The sequence below is a fragment of the Lottia gigantea genome, assembly GCF_000327385.1.
Source record: "Lottia gigantea unplaced genomic scaffold LOTGIsca_51, whole genome shotgun sequence".
NCBI classification, from domain to species: Eukaryota; Metazoa; Mollusca; class Gastropoda; family Lottiidae; genus Lottia; species Lottia gigantea.
In genome coordinates, this window is record NW_008709752.1 from 1,601,310 (window position 1) to 1,623,476 (window position 22,167).

The 22,167-nt window shown below is 32.8% G+C and overlaps 2 protein-coding genes across 2 annotated transcripts; one reads left to right on the forward strand and one right to left on the reverse strand.

Moving 5' to 3' along the window:
- Positions 1–4,535: 4,535 nt before the first annotated feature.
- LOTGIDRAFT_193286 (hypothetical protein) lies at positions 4,536–7,468 on the reverse strand. Its single transcript, XM_009062495.1, has 3 exons — positions 7,278–7,468; positions 7,039–7,111; positions 4,536–6,156 (listed from the first exon to the last, which is right to left on the reverse strand). The coding sequence occupies exons 1-3, from the start codon at positions 7,359–7,361 to the stop codon at positions 6,119–6,121; spliced, it is 195 nt and encodes a 64-aa protein (XP_009060743.1). The 5' UTR covers positions 7,362–7,468; the 3' UTR covers positions 4,536–6,118.
- A 277-nt stretch (positions 7,469–7,745) lies between these two features.
- Positions 7,746–17,552, forward strand: LOTGIDRAFT_234486 (hypothetical protein; the record flags this gene model as incomplete). Its single annotated transcript, XM_009062496.1, has 17 exons — positions 7,746–7,765; positions 8,341–8,413; positions 8,693–8,770; positions 9,052–9,270; positions 9,609–9,691; positions 10,084–10,187; positions 10,545–10,662; positions 12,366–12,476; positions 13,074–13,142; positions 13,545–13,646; positions 14,037–14,211; positions 14,676–14,842; positions 15,260–15,358; positions 15,651–15,724; positions 16,525–16,644; positions 17,175–17,240; positions 17,478–17,552. Coding segments are annotated over 17 exons (1,753 nt in total), but the record flags the coding sequence as incomplete, so codon positions are not given.
- Between the last annotated feature and the right edge of the window lie 4,615 nt (positions 17,553–22,167).

Here is a 22,167-nt window from a genome sequence, read left to right on the forward strand (position 1 = left end):
GTAGCTGAAAAAGAGTTATGTTATAAGGGAAAGCAACCATGTAACCTTTTAACACACTCTGGGCATGTAAAGGGCACAATGTTCACCCTAGCATGACTTCAATGATACAATCTTAGTTTGTAACATGTCATCCTCATTTTCTCAAGGCACATGTTAATTGGTGCTGCATGCAATTAAAGAGTAACAATTCTATTTTAACAATCTTTTTGATCCAGACTGAGACAAGGGTCTTATTCTAAAAAAATAACTGAGATCAAAACTAGATTTTAACAAATACAGTAATTTAATTGAATAATAAAACTAAATTTAAAAATTTATTTTTAATGATTGACCAATCAAATGACTGGAAGACTCAATCATTATCAGTTTAAGTTTTGAGAATAAGACCCCAAAATCTTCAAGATCTTAAGGAATGATCAGCTGGTTAGGAAATAAGCATGAATTATTTCACAATCTTAAGAAAAGTTTGAAATTTGCCTGATATCAGTATAATAGGGATGTGATAGCATGTACACAACACTTATTTATAAGTTCACATTTTATTTTAATGCTTACAGTTGGTATAAAAGGTAGAGTATAGATGGATTAAGATATAAATGCACACCTCAAAAATGAAATTAAATAAATGAAGATAATTGTAACTATTTAAATTACCATATGCTTTTGAGAAACAAGGCTCGGGAGGCAGTTTACAAATATAATTTTAAACTACTCAAAATAGCTCAAAAGATAATAAACTGTTTGTGTTATGTCTTTATCATTCCTGGTTGTACAAAAATAAAAGTGACCAATTCATTTATTTCTTTTATTTTCCTTTTATCTCTCACTCAATATTGTCTGAAGCCTTGTCTTGTATTTGTTCTGTGTATTAGTATTCTTCTTAATTACAAGTTATAATTGTTTTCAATGACAAAATTGTGTCAAACTTAATTAGATAAATAATATTATATTTGCAAAGTACTGAAATATTCTGATATATAATTCCAGTGTTACAACTGGCTACTATTGAAGAGACTTCAAGCAAGCTATAATGATTATTTTATTATTTGTAGAATATATGAAGATGATTTTGAGAATGATGAAGAAGAGATGTTAGAGAGAGAATTAGTACGAGTTGACCCTCCAAAACAACGTACAACAACTATTATAAACCGAGGAGGCAAGGCAGCTACTACGGATGATATTTATGATTTTAATACGAAAGATCTAGGATATTGATGATAGATGTCTTTAGACTAGCTTCATTCATACTGAGATACTGGTTCAAACAGTTAACAATGTATATCATAGGTTATCTAGACTCCATATTGTTTAAAACAATCAAAAAATATGTAAAAAACACTTGTAATCTTTGATTGGTTTGAGGGTTTGTTATGAAGGTGAACACAAGCTATTTAAAATCACAAAAAGTGTCACTATTTTTATTGTTACTGAGATTTCATAATGCAGTAAATAATAATAATAAAAATCACAACGAAACATCAAAATCACGCTTCCACTGTACTTAAAAATTATTTTATATTATTCATTTTGTTCATGTTAAGGAATAATTTATTCATAGATTCATACTTTGTATTCACCAACACAATTTATTAATATCAATGATCAAATTTGTCATTAACTTATTGTTAAATTAATTTAAGGTAGAAAATAACATCATTAATAAAATATCATAATTGCACATCATAACTATGGTAATATATGCACATTTTTAATTTTACCATAAACTGGAGCTATGTTATTTATAATCATAACAGAAATAACACATGTGCAAATTTAGTTTTTTTGATGCATATTAATAACATTTCTTCATTATGTCCATTATTATGTACCACTTAATATTCATAATTTCACATGATAATGATAATATATGCACATATTTAATGCACATGCATATTTCATGAAGAAATGACATCCATTACAATGTTCTAGTCTCCAATTTACCTAAATATTCTAATGCATTTGTTCTGCATAATAATAATGTAAATCCCCAAATTTGATGGTTATTTTTGTTGGTTTATATAAGATGCAAAATTATAAGATCTGCATTTTAAGTTATATTAGTCCTAGAAACTTTCCGTCCCATTTTTCTACCAGAATTTAATATTGAGATTCCTCTACATAAATTATGAAATTTATTTATCTATATTTTATGAACTTAAATTTAAAAAAATGATTGAGATTTACTCAATGCTGATTTCAAGAGATTTTCAAGAACAAGAAAAAGAACTAAGGTCATACAAAATACATAGTCTGTTTTACAGGCCCAAAAAATTTGTACATTAAATTTGTGGTAATAAATAATAAATGCTTGTGCTCGGTCCGATTTATTCCAGGTGAAAATCGAATAGAGCGTGTATAAATAATAAATAATAGATCCGCCCTCTCGCCCCATTGTTGAAAAAAAGGCCTGTAAAACAGACTAATTATTTTGTATGGCCTAATCATAAATAAACTGATTAAGTAGAGATGTTTGATTTGTTAAGTATAAAATTTACTACAACTATATTGATTACGTTGTCTTTGTTAATGATTTTTACAATTTATTTGAAATATTACATTTTACTTGATAACGTTACAAGTAGTATGCAATAAATTCATTGCATTCTTTAAATTGTATATGTATAGGAGATTATTTCACATTTATTTCAATATTTTGTACATTTTTTTAATATTTTGTATATTTCTCTTAATTTATTTTCAGTTTCTTGTCCCTTGTTTTTATTTATTGTATATATATAAATATATTATTGTGTAAGATTGATTTTAAGTTGTCCCTAAAGTGCTATCAACTGAAATACTCACTATTTCTTTGTTATAAGCCCACCTTCCACAGTTAATATTGCCCACCTTCCACAGTTAATATTGCCCACCTTCCACAGTTAATATTGCCCACCTTCCACAGTTAATATTGCCCACCTTCCACAGTTAATATTGCCCACCTGCCACAGTTAATATTGCCCACCTGCCACAGTTAATATTGCCCACCTTCCACAGTTAATATTGCCCACCTGCCACAGTTAATATTGCCCACTTTCCACAGTTAATTATGTCCACCTTATGAAGTATAATATTGTATTTTGAGTTATTAAGTTAAATGCATTAAGTAAGTTCTATGGCAGTGGTTCCCAACCTTTTTCAGCCTTCACACCCATGGTGCAATCACCTGGACGTTTCACACCCCAAAAAATTGTTTTCATCCACATTTCCAGCATATGATGATGTGAGGTGCTCTCTCAATTCAAAATAAGTTCTTCTCCTACACCAGTTGACCACACCCCTGACACCCTAGTCCCACACCCCAGGTTGGGAACCGGGGTTCAAAGGCATCTATTGTCAGTCACTTAAATTCTTCTTATACTATAATTTGGTCCCACTTATGATACTGATGTTATTATCTATATAGAATATACTCTGTTATTTATTTATTAAATGACTGATTGTGTTAACAATTTAAATGGTTTATAGTTGAGCAGAGATGTTTATGTACATCCTGGCACGATTCAAACCATATACTCAGTAATCTTTATATCGAGATAGGATGAATAGTTTAAGTGATTTTCATTTTATAAACCAGATTTAAAGTGGTACTACGCCTTAGAATGAACATAAAAATTTTTGTTTTCCAATAATTAATTAAATATATATGGATAATTACTAAGATTTTTGGATTTATCGGATTATATAAGGATTCTGTTATCTTATTTATGACACCAGCTATATCTACTGATGAATATAATATGCTCTTCCTTGAGTGGCATTTAGTAACTGGGGTATGAATAACTGGACACAATTATATGGATAACAATTACTTTATTAAATAACTTGTGACATTTCGTTGATGATGCTTTCGAAACGTCGCAAGTTATTCATTAAAAGTAATTGTTATCTATAAAATTGTGTCCAGTGTCCTTTCCTGGTTTATAAAATGCAAATTTTTACACAATACACAATTTATACCTCAAAACAAAACAAAATAGACTGCTCTTATATCTTTAGTTTGAATCCACCCCAGATGTGCATCAAAATCTTTACTAGACTTTAGAAATCTGAAGAATTATTTATTTGTTAATTGTATATTAATATAAATAGAGAATTGAATTGTGAAATAAAATTGTTTCATTTTGTTAGATCTGGATTATTTCTCTCTTATTCCATTCTGTGGAATATTCTGGTGGTCAACATTTTACTCCTGTTCAAAGAGTTGTTTTGTCTTTACTGCCTTATGGTACTGATTTTGATAAACTTACTAGGTACCGGTAATCTTTATTACTCAGACAAAAAGTCCATTTCTGCTCTTGATTGGGCTAATGAAAACAAGCAACTCTATGCAGTGTGCAATGATAAAGATCTTCGATTTCCAGCCGTTAGTTGATTGTAAAAATGTACATCCTGTGGCTGTTAATTGTCCCATCTGAACAACTAAATTGCCTTTTCCAGGCTTTCTGTATGAAAAGGGTTATTTCAGTCAAGGTATTAGACAGAGTCCTTAACAGCTTGACATTGTGAAAATGGCATATAAAAGTCAATAAAAAAGCATTTTGTAGATAATCATTTATTCTCACATAACGAGAAATAAATAAAACATACATCAAGTAACATAACAAATTTCCCTTCAACCAAAAACTAACACCAGACATCATCGACTGGACTTTCACATAAAAAATTACGCTTTAAAATATTTAATTTGGGAATAAAAACATTCTGCTGCACTTTTTGTAAGTATTTTTCAGACTGGTGGCCATTGAACATTAATACTATCTCCTATTAGACAATAAACATAGCACGGAAAAACATATTATTGAAAAGCTGAATTCTTCAGTTGATAACCAACATGTTCATGTGCCATTCGTGAGAATAAGCAACTTACGCCAGATCACCAGCCTTAACATGATCTTACTGAATACAATCAATCAGTGAAGTCTTGTAAGAAGCGTTTATTCTTTTTTATAGTAGATTTCTATGTTTATAAACATTACAAAAAGTTACAGTGGAATTAGACACAGTTTTGTCTTTCAAGCCATGAAAATATTACATTCTTTGAAGACTTTAGAAATTGTACAGTATAAAACTCATGCTGATGTTTAATTTTACTCAACTTAATTTTTATAACCAGTAAGGCTAGTTCTCAGCTTTCCACAGAAAACTTGTTGTACTCTTGGAAAGATAAGGCTGGCCCTAACAATAGATAAGATAGTCTATACACTTTCATCACAATTAAGTCTAACAGTTAATTAATATTTTAATATAAACTGCCATTCAGACACAATCTTACTAGAATACAGCCCTAGATATTTTGTTTCATTTATATTCTGAGGGTCTCTCCACAGAACATTTGAAGTAACCCACAAGAAAACTCGTGAAACTTATCAAAAGCGGTATTTCACATTCTCAGGGTTTCTCCCCATAAGAAAACACATGAAACTCACCATCTAGAGCTGTATTTCAATCAGATTGATATTGATGGGGAAAAGAAATGAAACGTTTGACAAGATGTACACTTGAAATTAAAAATAAAAAATCTTGACAATCATACAAGAAACGTTATTTTAGAACATATAAATTACTTGATATTTACAATAACGTTCCTAAGTTACAATGAACAGAAAATAGGCACACCGTTCAAAGGGGAATAACCCACATTAACCTCGAAGCTTTTATAGGCAATTTCATACCAAACTATGTATAGTTCTTGCATGGAAATAACACACGCGAACGTGGTTCACAGCCATTTTTAGTCTCTACCTCGACTGAAAAAGTCGAATGTTAAAAAAAAGGCTACAATACTTCAACTAAGCTTTCAAATACTATTATAAGATTTTAGAAGAGGTTAGAATAAGCCTTATGCCCTTGTTTGTGTTATTTCCATATAAGGACTACACATAGTTTTGTATGAGACAATCTTAGCTAATTTAGATTACCCCTTTTGATCATTGTGCCTGTTTTCCTTCTTTTGAATTAATTATTTGATAACAATTTGTGCACTGACCATCATATACACATTAAATGTCTGAATATTGTAGCGAATTATTCCGTTAAACCTGGAAGTCATTAATCCAAGGACGTCAACCAGTCAAAATATGAGGAGAGAATGAAGATGATACAGGAATCGGTGGGTTTAACTCAGTCTAATACTCTGAATAATTTGGAACACAGCTGAAATGAAAGAAAGATAGTTATTAAATTACTTCAAAAGCAAGATTCAGCTTTCGTGTGAAATGTTGAACAAGAGTTTAGGTCCTTAACCTTACAGTCAAAAAAAAGTTTAAGGACACATTTGCTAAAATAGGACAAAATCTTTGATCCCTTCTCTTAAGGACAATTCTTTTGAGTGTGAATCCAATTTTTGTACCTGAGCATGTGCAAAAAGATCCAGTTTAGAAATCATTTATTTCCCAAAGAAAATTGTTACAGATAACGCTACATGCATATTCATGCTTAAAATCAGTTTTAATCTTGGGTGAATTTTATTTCAAAACAGAGTAGGGTACAAATAAAACGTTCCTCTCTGCTAGTTCAAGTCATTTAACCATGCTATCTTTTAATTTTAATTACCGATACATCAATAGAATCTAAATTTATTATTCAGACATTCTGAAAATCAAGGCAGCAATATTCAGTCTATTAAATGCTATATTATTTTAAGCTGAATGATTTATTTTGTATACAATAACTTCAACAGCTGTTACTATCTCATGATTTAATCTACTCTGTAATCCTACTACACAATTCTGTTTTCTCTAGAATAATCTTCAAAAAGATCGTCTTAAGAGATATGGTATAGCTAATGCCTAATCTAAATTCAGTTCAATGTTGATTACAAGAAAACCTCAAGTAACATTAATCAAATTTAAATACATCCCTAACCAGAAGTTTTAATTGGCAAGTTTGAAGGAAAACAAAATGCCAGTAGAAAGTTTAAATCCAGCTTTGGTAAAGGAAGGGACTTGTGTTTAAATATCTTGATTTCAACTATCTTTAAATCCAGGGCTTATAATTATATTCTATACTTTTATAGGCCTAATACTAGATTCTTACCTGAGCCACAAACAACAAACACGAACAATCCTAATAACCATGGTCCAACGGGGTATTTTTCATCTCCAGGTTTCTGAAAAAAGAAAAGAATTATACAATGCAAAATAAAAATCACTTACAACAAGGAAACCATATGGAAAGGGATTTGACCGATTTATTGAGGGGAAACTCCTTCCACATAGCCACGTCACAAATTGTCAACCTGAAATTTTGACAGAATTTTAATTCGTTCAACTCACCAAAGTTTTGGGCACATTTCCTCTTGCTGTAACATTTTTGCTGGCCTTTTCACTGGCTACTCTCATTCTCTGTTTGCTTGGCATTTTGAAATATAAAAGGTTTTGGTATTATTTTTCTAGAAACGTTGTTTTTCACAGGCGATCTGTTCACAGTTTTGATCAATTTGAACCTAAATCGTACAAGCCGGGGTTGACGTTTATTACTACGCGAGTTGCTAAAAATAGTTGTACCGCTATGTCGATATTACTTCTCAAAATGAATACGATATTATCTTTCTGGATAACATAACAATAATCATATTTCTGATGTACAGATTAATTTTACCAAACCATTTATTTTAATCTTAATTTGGGAAAAATTATAAGGACTATTTTGTGTTGTAGACTGATATTTAATGTTCGGGCTGTTAGTCGGTTTTGTGACGTGTCCAGTTATCTCGTGTTATTTTACGAGAACAGATTTTCCAAGATGGCGCCGCCCATTACACGTGAGAAAAATAATAAAAATAAATTTTTTCAATTAATCACGATTACCTTTCAATGACAAAAGATTACATAATACTTATTGTGATCCTTAAATGATTAGCCAAATGTGAATTTGTTTGGATGACATGAATTTGTAGACCTAGCAGTCAATCTGTAAATTCCACCACATTCATTCACATCAGCCTTGTCTTGTGTCGGTATTACAAGCATGCAAGTCACAGGCTGTACACGTTTAACATCTCAATTCATGAAGTTTTGTTTATATTGATAGATAAAATAGATACATCAGACATGTAAGTCCATGAGATAGATACGTCCATATGAGATAGATACGGGGGGCTAATGACAGGCTGATTAAGAATTGACAATTCTCCTAATTAGCTCATTATCAAGGTGTTAAGTAGATTTCACTCCTAGTGATAACAATAATTAGAAAGTCTAGTAAGATAGGATAAACATAGATCCAACAATATAATAGAATTGTATTTGTATTGTCAGACACACAAAGATTTAGCCCATGTGGATAAACATAGACCCAATTTATTAAATTATATTCTATCATTTTTACTTTCTGTAGTTCGGAGTAGCGAAGGTCTCCAGTTAATACAGAATCCTCCCAATGACCTGAAAGCAACTCTATTGTTTGAAGGGTAAGCTATCTTGTCTTGTATACACTTACACTACTCTTCATGTATTTTATATATATAATTTGTTTCACAGAAATTTTATTGTATATCCATTTTCATTTTAATAGATTTATTGTCAGCTTAATTATATCATTTGAATATGATAAAAATTTTGAATGTAATTGGTCATAGATCAAAACCAGCCTTTGAATTTTTGATTAGAAATGATTTCACTGCAGAATTATTGTTAAGTGTTTTATATTTGATAGCATGTTATAATGATATTACCTGAATATATTACAGTGATAATCGTGACAACCAGATACGACGTATGAGTTATAATAAAGATGGTTCAATGTTAGCTTGGTCTAATCCTCAAAGGTAAGTTCCAATTTATGGTCTGATGCCAAAGATATTCAAAACATTTAATCTTGTGCCAATGTATCTTAACATTGTTAGATAAATCTTTAAAGGAATAGAGGATAAATGTTCTTTGAGCATTGTTGACACTAATAGAATCGATTTCTAACATTTCAACTTTCAGTCCGATGTAAAATACACTAAATGCACACAATGTGACCTTATTTAGGAAAGCTGTTTTGTAGATTTGTATGAAAATCTCAGTGTATATAAATTATAATATAGTTATTGTTATTTTTCAGCCTATTTGTAACAGAAACTGAGAAATGGACAATATTGGTGAAGATAGACCATGCTAAAGTTGTTGATATTAAACTCTCACCTAAAGGTAGTTTTCTAGCTACATGGTCTCACTACACAGTTGATCAGGCTACCAAGACGGGTCAACCTAATTTACATATTTACTGTACTAAAACTGGTACCTTGTTAAAATCAGTCATACAGAAAAAACAACAAGGATGGTAAGTAGTGGTTTAATCTGAATTTAGAATTAGCCGGTAAATAAGATTAATTCCTAACAGGGTACTTTTTTGCTCTCAAAGCATAATTTGCAATGAAATTGTGATGTTTTTTATGTTTTGCACCTATCACATACAACATAGACTTTCTGTAATTAACTGAAGATATAACATGGATGGTAGTATTGATTAAACTGTAATATTGTTGAAGAGATTTACAGGACCCAGTATAAAACATATTTTCTGTAATACCAGCCAAACTGTTTTAGTTATCTTTCAAATATAAAACTGAACTGATCAATTATACAAAATTTGTAAATGTTATTGAATTAAATTTTCAGGGAGCCACAATGGAGTAACGATGAAGGAATTTGTGTGAGAAATTCAAATAATGTTCTCCATTTTTATGAAGGAAATAAATTTGGTAAGTTTGTGTTAAATCATGCTTTGTAGTATTGGAAAAATGTGAAAATCATTAATCAGTTTTTCAATTGAATTATTAGGTTTGGTGGATCAAAAGAGATTATTATCAGAATATATTTGTTATATACCCCTCCCTTTGTAATGAAAATTTTTTATTGATCATAAATTATGGATAAAGATAAAAAGTCAAAATCTCTCTTCTACTTTCACTTGATCATAAATTATGTACATATTTGACATTCATTATTTGGCTGATGTTTGCTGGAATAAAAGTGTCATTTCATGATAAAAAAGACTTATAAGGAGGAGAAATGAATTGTAAAATATTATCTGTTATAGTTTTTGTTTTCTCATCATTAGTATGTTATAGTTTTTATCTATCCTATATTACAGACAACATCAAAACCAAGTTAGATTTATTTAAGATATCAGACTATTCTCTGGCCCAGTGTTCACCTGGTAACTATATGATAGCAGCTTATTGTGCTGGTACAAAGGTAGGCATTATTTCATTAGATAACCAATTCGCCAGTTCATGAAGCTGTATTTATTAGTACTGTCTTCTAAATACATAACTCTAAACCAAATTACTGAAATAACACTGAACCTGAAACTTCCAATTGTAGCTGAAATTGAGTTCTATAAGCAGTAAAATAAAAGTATAGATGGTTATATCCTTTTAAAATAATTCATAAATCTTATCCTTTTGGCTTCAATGTATGTAAATCTGGAACTGGCATGGACAAAGATACACTTTGGAATAACATATGAATAGAATATAATACTGTTACCTCCTATGTAAATTTGTTGGACTGAAAACCTACTGTTCTGATCTTGGTATCATTTATTAACAGGGACAGCCATCATTTGTTCGAGTTTATAAATATCCTAATTTTGGTGGACCATCAAGTACACTGGCTAATAAAAGTTTCTTCAAAGCTGAGAGAATCCATTTATACTGGAATAAGATAGGTAGGCTTTAAAATTTACTAGTTCACTCTAATTAAACAATAACTCACATTCTGTATATTGTTGTTATCAAGAACTGTAACTCTATTATCAATATACATGTGATGATGATGGATCACCAAGGACTGTAACTGTTCTGTATTTATCAATGACTCTGGAATAGTATTTTGAGGGGCCCTTGTTCATCATAAGTGCTTGAGTTTTTTACCACTGTTAAAATAGTGCTCAATACATCAATTGTAGAGCAATACAGAAATACCACTGTTAAAATAGTGCTCAATACATCAATTGTAGAGCAATATAGAAATACCACTGTTAAAATAGTGATCAATATATCAATTGTAGAGCAATACAGAAATACCACTGTTAAAATAGTGCTCAATACATCAATTGTAGAGCAATACAGAAATATCACTGTTAAAATAGTGCTCAATACATCAATTGTAGAGCAATACAGAAATACCACTGTTAAAATAGTGCTCAATACATCAATTGTAGAGCAATACAGAAATACCACTGTTAAAATAGTGCTCAATACATCAATTGTAGAGCAATACAGAAATACCACTGTTAAAATAGTGCTCAATACATCAATTGTAGTGCAATACAGAAAATACCACTGTTAAAATAGTGCTCAATACATCAATTGTAGAGCAATACAGAAATACCACTGTTAAAATAGTGCTCAATACATCAATTGTAGAGCAATATAGAAATACCACTGTTAAAATAGTGCTCAATACATCAATTGTAGAGCAATACAGAAATATCACTGTTAAAATAGTGCTCAATACATCAATTGTAGAGCAATACAGAAATACCACTGTTAAAATAGTGCTCAATACATCAATTGTAGAGCAATACAGAAATATCACTGTTAAAATAGTGCTCAATACATCAATTGTAGAGCAATACAGAAATACCACTGTTAAAATAGTGCTCAATACATCAATTGTAGAGCAATACAGAAATACCACTGTTAAAATAGTGCTCAATACATCAATTGTAGTGCAATACAGAAAATACCACTGTTAAAATAGTGCTCAATACATCAATTGTAGAGCAATACAGAAATACCACTGTTAAAATAGTGCTCAATACATCAATTGTAGAGCAATACAGAAAATACCACTGTTAAAATAGTGCTCAATACATCAATTGTAGAGCAATACAGAAATACCACTGTTAAAATAGTGCTCAATACATCAATTGTAGAGCAATACAGAAATACCACTGTTAAAATAGTGCTCAATACATCAATTGTAGAGCAATACAGAAATACCACTGTTAAAATAGTGCTCAATACATCAATTGTTGAGCAATATAGAAATACCACTGTTAAAATAGTACTCAATACATCAATTGTAGAGCTATATATAGAAATACCACTGTTAAAATAGTGCTCAATACATCAATTGTAGAGCTATATATAGAAATACCACTGTTAAAATAGTGCTCAATACATCAATTGTAGAGCTATATATAGAAATACCACTGTTAAAATAGTGCTCAATACATCAATTGTAGAGCTATATATAGAAATACCACTGTTAAAATAGTGCTCAATACATCAATTGTAGAGCTATATATAGAAATACCACTGTTAAAATAGTGCTCAATACATCAATTGTAGAGTAATATAGAAATACTCCATTTGCTTAAATAAGTCAGTTGTCTGAAAATCACACGGCATGAAATATTTGTAGGTACAGCATTGGTCGTGTTAACATCAACAGAATCTTCAGATAGTTCATACTATGGTGATCAGGGTTTACATTATATCAGTCTTCGTGGTGAAACATGTCTCGTTCCTCTAGGTAAGATACACTGTGATTGACAGGATAAGGAAGTATGGTGGTTCTCTAATGGCTGCCCTGACAAAATTATTTGTAAGCACACTTTTTGAGAATAATTGCTGAATTATCCTTCACTGAGAATATGATTTGATAGATTACAATTAATAAGAATTGTGGAATTAGTGGCCCACTTCCAGCACACCTGATTTTCAATTTGTAATGTCATTGTGGTCTGGATAACACCCTTCTACCCAAGAGTTGCGGCCTTACGTGTCCAATGGAGTTGCATGCCTTTGTTTTATAGGGACAGGAAATAGGATTGAGCATGGCTGAAATCAATGGGTTTTTTTTTCATCTTGATGTATCCTCCTCCGTAGTTAAAACCCCCAACAGAAACTCTTCCCTTAGTGGTGAGCCACGTCTTCATTAGCCCACAAGGTGCAGAAGAGTAGGACGTAAAACTCCCTTCATTTCATTTCATTTAGTGGTGAGCCTTTACAGTAATAATAATACAAAGGTTGCCCAATCCAATTATTATGTTTGAATTTAATTCTGTAAAACATAATAGAAATAATTCGGAATCACACATTCTGTAAAATATATCATTTTTTTCCACAGATAAAAATGGTCCAGTCTATAATGTAGAATGGAATCCAACAAGTACAGAATTTGCTGTAGTTTATGGTTGTATCCTTATTTGTTTAGAAATAGTCAAGCTGTATTTATGATTAGAATGAGAAGAGCATAAAGATCAATTTACAGATTGAAATCACCAAGTCAGATATTTCTGCATTGATGATAGCATCCCTGTTAGTGAACAAAATCAACTGCAAAAGTGTTTTGTGTGTCGTGTTTAACATAATATATTGAAAGCTTAAAGCCAAGTACTAAAAAACGTTTTTTGACTATGAGCTTTACTGCAATGGGTTCTTTGACAGTTGGGGTTGGCCATGCCTTTCTGAATACCTGATGTGATTCTGCAGCTGGGTAGAGTTCAAATAGCTTAGTAAGTATATTTTGTAAATTTTGCGTTATGTTTATGAGGTTTATTTTCATTCATGATTTAATCCTTAACTAAGTATACTTAAGATATGCCAGCTAAAGTTGCTTTGTTCAATTTGAAGTGCGATATGGTGTTTGATTTTGGAACTGGACCTAGAAATTTAACTTATTATAATCCTCAAGGCAACAATATCCTTTTAATTTTTTATATCATTTTGTCATTTTCATATGCACATCTGGATAATATGCAAGTAACTTTTCATGCTTTTTGGCCCACATTAAGTAACACTATTTCAAACAAGAATCTTGTCAGATCATAAATGATGAGGTTTGTAACCTGCAGAAAAATATTGGAAAAAAGGTGTAGATCTGTATTTTGTTGTGGGTGGAGGCTAAATTTTACAAATCTTTTTCATGAATATATGATGTGGAAAATAGCTGTATAATTATAAGAGGCATCAAATACACATGACTGGTGGATAACTGCCAAATTTAAAGTTTTATTTGTGCTCCATGCTTAGCTGTGATTTCAAAAAGAATTTTACCACCAGTCTTAACAATTTTCTTAACTCGGCTCACTTCTCTGTATCGCTGGGTTCGGAAATCTTAGTGGTAATTTAGAATTCTGGGATGTTAAACAGAAGAAACTCATCTTTCAAACTCAGGCATCTGATTCAACTTTATTTGAATGGAGTCCAGATGGTCAACATGTCCTCACAGCAACAACTGCACCTAGATTACGCGTTGGAAATGGGTAAGTTATGTTGCCACAACTTCTTAATCTATTTTGGTTAGGTAGGTCAGTGCTCTCCGGGAATATGGGTTTGAAATGGTCATGTCCTCAGAGAATATGGGTTCAAAATGGTCCTGTCGTCACAGGTAAAAGGGGTTCAAAATGGTAATTTGTTGGGTAGGACATATCCTCAAAAAGAATATGGGTTCAAATTGGTCATGAGTTGGGTAGGTCCAGTCCCCACAGGGAATATGGGCTCAAAGTTTGTATCTCTGTTGAGGCTAGACGAAATTTGAGGTCACAACAAGAATGCTTTCCAAGTGTTTACATATGAAAAATTTATAAAACCATAAAGCATGTTATAATGATCTTCAGTCAAGAAACTCAGGGTAATAACATGTTTCAGGTTCTGTTTTAATATTTCAACATTGCTTTATAATTAACTTATTGAGCGCTGAAAGTATTTTATGAAAACTTTATTTCAGATTTAAGATCTGGCACTATACAGGAAGTCTACTAGCTAACATAGCAACCCCACAGTACCAGGAATTATGGGATGTAAAATGGTGTCCTGCGCCAGACGGGAAATATAAGGAAGAAAGAATTTCATATACACCAGTTGAATCGAAACTTGAGGCTCCTAAACCTCAAGGTAATTTTCTTCCTTTATAGCTGTCCGTAATTTGTTATACTAAATCTTTAAGGGGATTGTCTGCTTAATTGATTTCTCCATGTGAAATTAGCCTGATCTGTGATTTCAGTACCACTGAGGTACATGTAAGCAAGATTGGAACCAGGACCTCAATTCATTTTAATTCAAAATTTCTGAAGTAAAGTAGAAACTATATTTAGGAACCCCGAGCCTCATAAGAAGCATAGTCTGTTGATGAAGATGGTCTCTTAGATCACAATTAGCGCCAGAGCCTATTTTGTTTGGATAGAATGTTACTGTATCATGTTGAATTTACAATTAACAGTTACTGTTGGTCATAGGAATTTTACAGATGGGGCTCAAGGGTTTAATAGTCACCCCTATTTATTGCTGATATTTTTTTTTTTTGTTTTATAGCTAAAGCTGCGCCATACAGACCACCCAGTGCCCGAGGTACAGCTACATCATTTAAACTACATGAATATGAACTTCCTTCCAATCAGAAACCAAAACCAGGTAAGGCTGTTTGAAAGGATTGTAAAATCTTGTGGAATAGTGAGATGTGAGTGTATATTGTGTCAAAATTTTCACTTTTTATAAAAAAAATAAATATCTGTACACGCAAGATACTTCCATTTTCCAAAGACTGGCAAAATCAGGAGTATAGTTGTATAGTAGTGAGTCTGCAGACAAAAGTAAAGTTCTCAAGAAAGATATGCAAATGTAATCCAATTGCAGATTGCCATAATAAATTGTGAAGTAGGTAATTCATAGAAATAATTTGATTGCAAGAGAGGTCATTTTTCAGGAGCAGTAGCCAATGCACCATTGACTAAAAATCAAAAGAAAAAAGCCAATAAGAAGGCTAAAAATCAGGCTGAGGTAATTATTTCTTACACAGTTTACAAAACGTCATAAAAACTTCAAAGGATTTTATAGATTGTATTGAGAACACTGGTGATTTGCACCATTATCCATTTGGAGAACCTATGTTTATTTGGTATATTTGTTTGAAATATTTGATGACTAAATTAGTTAAGAAACTAAGCTGATTATAACATGGTATTTTCTATCTTGCTCCAAACATTCAGAAATGATTGTTTCATAATCAACTATCCTGATGGTGTCCTATCTTAAATAACATGCCATGATATCTATATCACTAAACCTATATAATACCTTCGGATTTTTCAACCAGGTTTCCCCCTGTCAGTGATGCAGGTAAGAGGGGCTGACATAGAAAAAGCGTCTAGTCGTTAGGATGGGACAATAAACCGAGGCCCCGTGTGCTACAGGCTGTACACGTTAAAGACCCCTCGACAGTTGGAAATCAAAAAAGAGCAAAAATTTCCCTCATCGCACCCTGCATGGCATTGCCAGTCTTCATTAGCCCACATGGTGCAGAAAAGTAGGACGTAAAACTCCATTCATTTCATTTACTAAACCTATAAAACTAACTGGGACTCTGCCTGCCAGATTTCGCTAACTGAACTAATGATTATTAGCAAAAACACTTCTGCATTCACAAAATATAAATGAAGAATTGATACTTGCATCTCTTGTACTTGAAGATCTGAGTTGGAGGGAAACAGTTGGGCTGTATACACCAGATCAAGAGTGTTCTAATGGAAAGATCTTCTTCCTTTGTTCTTTATGATTATTTGATGTATTGTATATGATAGAGAGAAGAAAGAGAAGCCTCAGGTAAGACTGACCCGCCTCGACCAGAAGGTGCTATAGTTGTAGAGAAAGCTAATACTGGAGATCCAGCTAAAGACAAATCTATTGATAAAATTAGAAAGGTAGGATATTCTTTCACTGTTAAACCCACAAATAAGGTAATGCATGATGATAAATCAGTCTAATTAAAATTAGACTAAATTTCAGTTCCGTTTTTTTTTATATCAGCTTTTATTTTTTAATTTGGCCACTTCCGTGAAGATCTAGCAACAGCCCTCTTGACTATAGGTATTCGTCAAATTAACCTTTTGACCTAATCTGATAAACACCGCATCACAAAATGCCAGTGCTGGAAAAGGTTGAAATTTGATTAGTTAAAGCATACATCATCGAGTTAATTTGACAAATGTTCAAGAGGGCTGTCATTAGATCCAAACAATAAAAATAAAAGCAAATTAAAAAAATACCACATGAAAGTTTGATCTAATTTGGATAAAGAGATTTGAAGTTTGTCTAATGCCTGCTAAGGTACAGTCTAGGGAATGATGTTTAACCTGACAATATAATAAGTATGTATAGTATTAATGACTTTTATGGGAAAATGAAAGTAGACTTTCAGATTTTCACATACATTATATTTTAATAATTCCAGAAATTGCATCAGATTGAGAAACTTAAAGAGGCTCAAAAATCAGGAAAACAGTTACAAGAACAGGAGGTAAAATTGTATTTTAAATCTCTTTGCATCTTTGATTTATTGTTGTAAATTCTGTGATCATTGCTGCTGTTGAAGTTGATAGGAAAGGATCCTAGAAAGATTGCATTACAGAGAAATGTTCTAAGAATAGATAATTTTAAAAGGTAAAAGTGGTTTATGGCTGTAAGTTATTATTCTGTGTGATGTATTCCATACAATGAATTTGTTGATATTGTAATAATTTATATTTCATTTCAGAAAGTGAAATTGGCCACAGAATCAGAATTAATAAAAGAATTGGCTGGTCTAGGAATATCAGTCAAACGTAGTTGATTTTAAATGTTCTATTTAGTTGTGTTTATTATATTGCTTATGGACTGTTTATGTTGGAGCATCTATAAATCTGTGTTTATTTCATTCAAAAAGTCACCAAATTGAACCACTTCAGCAAAGTTTTAGAGGATCCATTTTGAGCTCTCTAGTAGTGAATGTTAGACTACTTCAATCTGACTGTTGATCAAGTAGGAAATATTCCTGTCATTAAAATACTGTCCAAAAGTGATTCAAAAAAAGAAATTTTAAATAGTTCTCCTTGACCTTTACGAAACATTATTTGTTAAATTCGCCCATGAGAATCACCAGTCAAAATTGGGTAATTCATTAAATTTTTAAATTAATTTCACATAACTAAAATCCTTTTTCAGTAAAGATGATGTAAGCATTGAATAAAAATCACATAAAAAATAATGCAAATATATCTATAGAAATATTAAATTTATATTCTTATCACTTGACCAATTTTATCTAGCCTCAATTCTTCAGAACATTGTATAATGTGACACTGCACTGCATCACAATTCTTTTGATAATATAATGTGATTTGTGATAATAATAATAATCACTTTCTTAAGGTTAGAAATCAGGCTAAATAGCCTTTCACCCAACTTATATACATACAAACTAAATTAATCAGCAACAATTACACAAGCACTATAAATTGATAACAGAAGAAACATATAACTGTCAATTTGGTAGATTTGTATACAAATTTAATCAAAAACTATAACTATTTGATTTTAAGATGTATACTGAAATATTTTTATGAAATAATTTGGAATTGTTCAAAACTTTAGATTTGAAGGTAGTCTATCTAAAGGATAGATACTTTAAATCCTTAACTTCATTTGGATAGTATTAGATTAAGGTGAAGAATATCTGAAAGGCAAGAATAACTGTTTGATCGGAATCTCACTTCTCAACAGCTCTAAATAATGTTTATTATATAGAGATATTTTTGTTTGTTTAAAATGTCATACTGAAAGTATGTATAAGACTGAGTTAAGCGCCATATATCAATTGCGTTAGTCGTTAATTTCCACAATAAGAATTTCTTATTTTTATTCAGATTTTTTTGACAGGAAATTTACCTGAATATAAACATACCTCTTTAGTTGATTGTTCAAAAAGTGCTAGTAACCTATTTTTGTTTTGTAAATAGATAAATTTTTGTAAATACATTTTGAAATTAAAAAATTGTCTATCTTCACAAATATTGAATTTTTCATGCCACATTGTATTTCATCAATGATATCAATAAATTGGAGGGATATCTCATTTAAAATAAAGCAGCATGTTACCAGTTATTCAACTTATCGATATTCCTTTTTCAACTTGTGGCTTTTGTTTAGATATACTCTTTGGGATGTCGCGGTCTGTGCAGTAACATCTTGACTTTTTGAGGTGCTGGTGCTGAAATGTTGCCACTGAAAAGGCCTGTTCGTCTGATATTGGTGTCCTAAAACCTAAAACCGATCACCAGTTGCATGGATGCAAATACGAACTGTTGTCACAAATTTGAAACGCAACTCTCATGCAACTGAGTTGCTTTACCAATAAGACCATTTAAATGATATAAACAAAAAAAAACAAAAATGGCCTTGTCACTGAAAAAGATGGTCCTTAAAAAAGTCCTATATTTCTGGTTGAGCAAATGGAAATCGGCGATAGGTTCTGTGTCGATTCTCCAAAACTTCATAAGATCATTCACAGAGATTTCTTCTTTTTACTTCTACTAGAAGAAATATTCAAGTTTGGAGAGGAGCTAAATACTTCAGTACGCTAGACTTGACTACGGACAGACTACTGGCAGTTTATGCTAACAACATGCTATGCAGTATGGCCTTACAAATGCCCAAGCGTCTTTTTGTCTTGGTATCGACTGCGTAAGCGCAGTCCTTTCGTATTTTATATTTACTCACTTTTAAAATATCAGAGACAATTAAATTAATCTCTATCTCAGCCTCAAATATTCTCTCCTATAACTATGCAAAGCGTTACCATTAATGGGCTCATTAAGACATTTCCGGATATACTACAGTGTCCCTGTGCCTCTTACGGTCCCAAAATGCATTGGAGGGGTAGGCTTACTTTACGGAGTTGTCATGAAAGTCCTTTGCCAGCATGATGTCTGTACCTCCTCACTAGTGATTGTAGTCTGAAGTATAACGCACAAGAGCGGCCGCACTGTTGGCATGCGAAAATGTAGACAGTCGCTATTGGTCCATGGCGGCTTTTCTCAAAATGCTGCTGACAGCCCGTCGCCATGCACTGCGATAAGTGGCGAGGGTTTCACAACCCAATTGGGGTATGCCGGCCAAGGAGGTTTTGAAGACCGTCCTTGTTTCGTTTGAGTGGGCTTCGCTTTTTAGTAAACCAGAGGCCAGTTACATTAGATAGTCCAACCTTGAGAATACAGGCATGTTGAGATATCTGCGGTCGAAACACTATCTTCCCAGGATATGCCCAATATTTTTTTGCATGCATTGGAGGTCGAGTTTACAACATGGAGGCCAGAACGACTGCTCTGTAGACTGCCAGCTTGGTCTCCAGTTGGATGCCCTGTTCAGACCATCGTTTGCATCGTCTTCTTCGAATTGAAATGAAATACATTAAGGAGCATCAGCACCAAACGGGCTATATCTCCAGAACACGGTATAAATATCATGTCATAAAAGCAAAACTGAAACAATAAACAATATATAACAAAAAACAATATCACAGAACAAAACAAGAAAATATCATAGAAAAAATCACTCAATGATTTCAAAACACATCAATAATAACAATATCACAGGTTATACATCGAAGGCCTTGGCCAGATCTACAACGAGGGTGTAGAGGTTTTTGTTTTGCTCAGAGCGCTGATCATGCTGATAGTACCTCCGTTGCTCCTGAACACACATGCTTCTGATACCACGTTGGACAGATGTCAGCTGGTGTAGAGATAATAAGGATAATAAGCCCTGTTAAATGGGGACATTCCGCATCTCTGCAGGTGTAAAAATAATATCAAAGTGGTATCAAAATGGTAATAAAAAACACAAAAACTCAAAAAATTATAAAACTAAACAAAACAAAAGGATTTTCAAAATTTAAAATAAAAATGTAATTGTTTCAAAAATGCGACAATGTTCTCATAAAATGAAATTTGAAGTCCTGAGAGACCGAGCCAGCATCCAAAAAGAACTGTACCAGTTCATGAGGCTTTGAGGTTACGGCTTCCACACCTGATTGTATGAGCTTGATTGTAGTCTGAGTTTCTTTTAAGTTCAGAAGTTTATCAAGATTGCAAACTACCGACGTGGGAAGAGGTGCTGAGCAGCTATCAGCAGCTCTGACGGGTGCCATGACATCTTTGAGGCACGCAAATACTTTTTTGGTGATGTGCTCATCTGCATGCTGCTAGAGTTAGTTGGCCTTAGCCTTCCACCACATATCCTTCATCTGCCACAGTTCAAACTGGACCTTGCTCAGGTGCTGGAGGTTTCTGCTTCAACAGACACGTTATCATTGTCATAGATTGCAGTTTTGAAGTTTGTCAATGATTTCGCTGGGTCTGCTTCACCAGTCGGCTTATCCAGCTTTTTGATTCTCTCTTGCCTCTGTGTCAATGTGTTTCTTGGCATCCAACTTCTTTTTGGTGTCGACTTACTGTAAATGATAAAGAAAGAGAGCATTGATCTCAACAGTCCAGCTTTCCGCTATCGTCATAGCCCTTGTAATTCGTACATTCGTGGTGACTCTGCGTCTTGTGATTACAAAGTCTTGTAGCGAGGATGCATCCAACTGGTCTTGTGAATGTTATTTAGCTTGGACAGGTAGGGTATTGGTGTAATCAGGGAGTGCTCTGTAAAAGAGTAGGTAATAGTTGTCCATCTCAGTTCCTCTGTCCACTAAATGGGAATCCTTGCATATACGTGCGTTGAAGTTTCCCAGTGACAGAAGCAAGTCGTCCATGCGAATAAGCCGGCCGAGAACCTGATAGAAGCGATCTTGTACTTTCTGATCATTTGGCATCGTTGTAGCATAATACTCTAATAAGCGTTAAACATCAACATGCGCCAATCACCCATTCCTTTTGGAATGGACTCACAAACTCTTGACGAGCAAAGCTGACTCCAGCTTCCCATCGCTCGTCCTGTTCCTTTACCGGCCAACGATGGTGTAGCCAGCTTCTACCTAATCGATCTCTCTCGTGGCAGTTAATCGAGTCTCGCTTACGGAGGCGCCATCAAGCTCGTCAACGAAGACACTCTGCAATCCTTTATTCATTACCGAGTCAGATGCTTTACGGAAACTGCCGAGGATTACCAAATGTTGTTTGAAGTCTTCTGAATCAACATCGACAGTCTTCGTAAATCTACGACGCATAATATAAATGAAATATATTAAGGTGCACCAGCACCAAAACGGGCCACATTGCACCAGAAAACGACAAAAAAACTGATAAGCTAAAAATTAAAACTAAACAGGTATAAACACAGAGCTAAAATCTTAATATCAGGAGACCAAATGCGTGCGATGGTTCGTTATGAATACACGTGCGCTCAGCTATTGAGTAGCTGGTGTCTGGCTATATGTACAGATACCATGCTTACAGTCGATACAC

Bases quoted from the DNA above. Each gene is read 5' to 3' on its own strand.
- LOTGIDRAFT_193286 (XM_009062495.1), bottom strand. From the start codon at position 7,361: ATGCCAAGCAAACAGAGAATGAGAGTAGCCAGTGAAAAGGCCAGCAAA. The intron at 7,112-7,277 runs GTGAGTTGAACG...TTCTTTTTTCAG, and splicing joins GAAATGTGCCCAAAACTTTG to AAACCTGGAGATGAAAAATA. The intron at 6,157-7,038 runs GTAAGAATCTAG...CTTTCATTTCAG, and splicing joins GTTTGTTGTTTGTGGCTCAG to CTGTGTTCCAAATTATTCAG.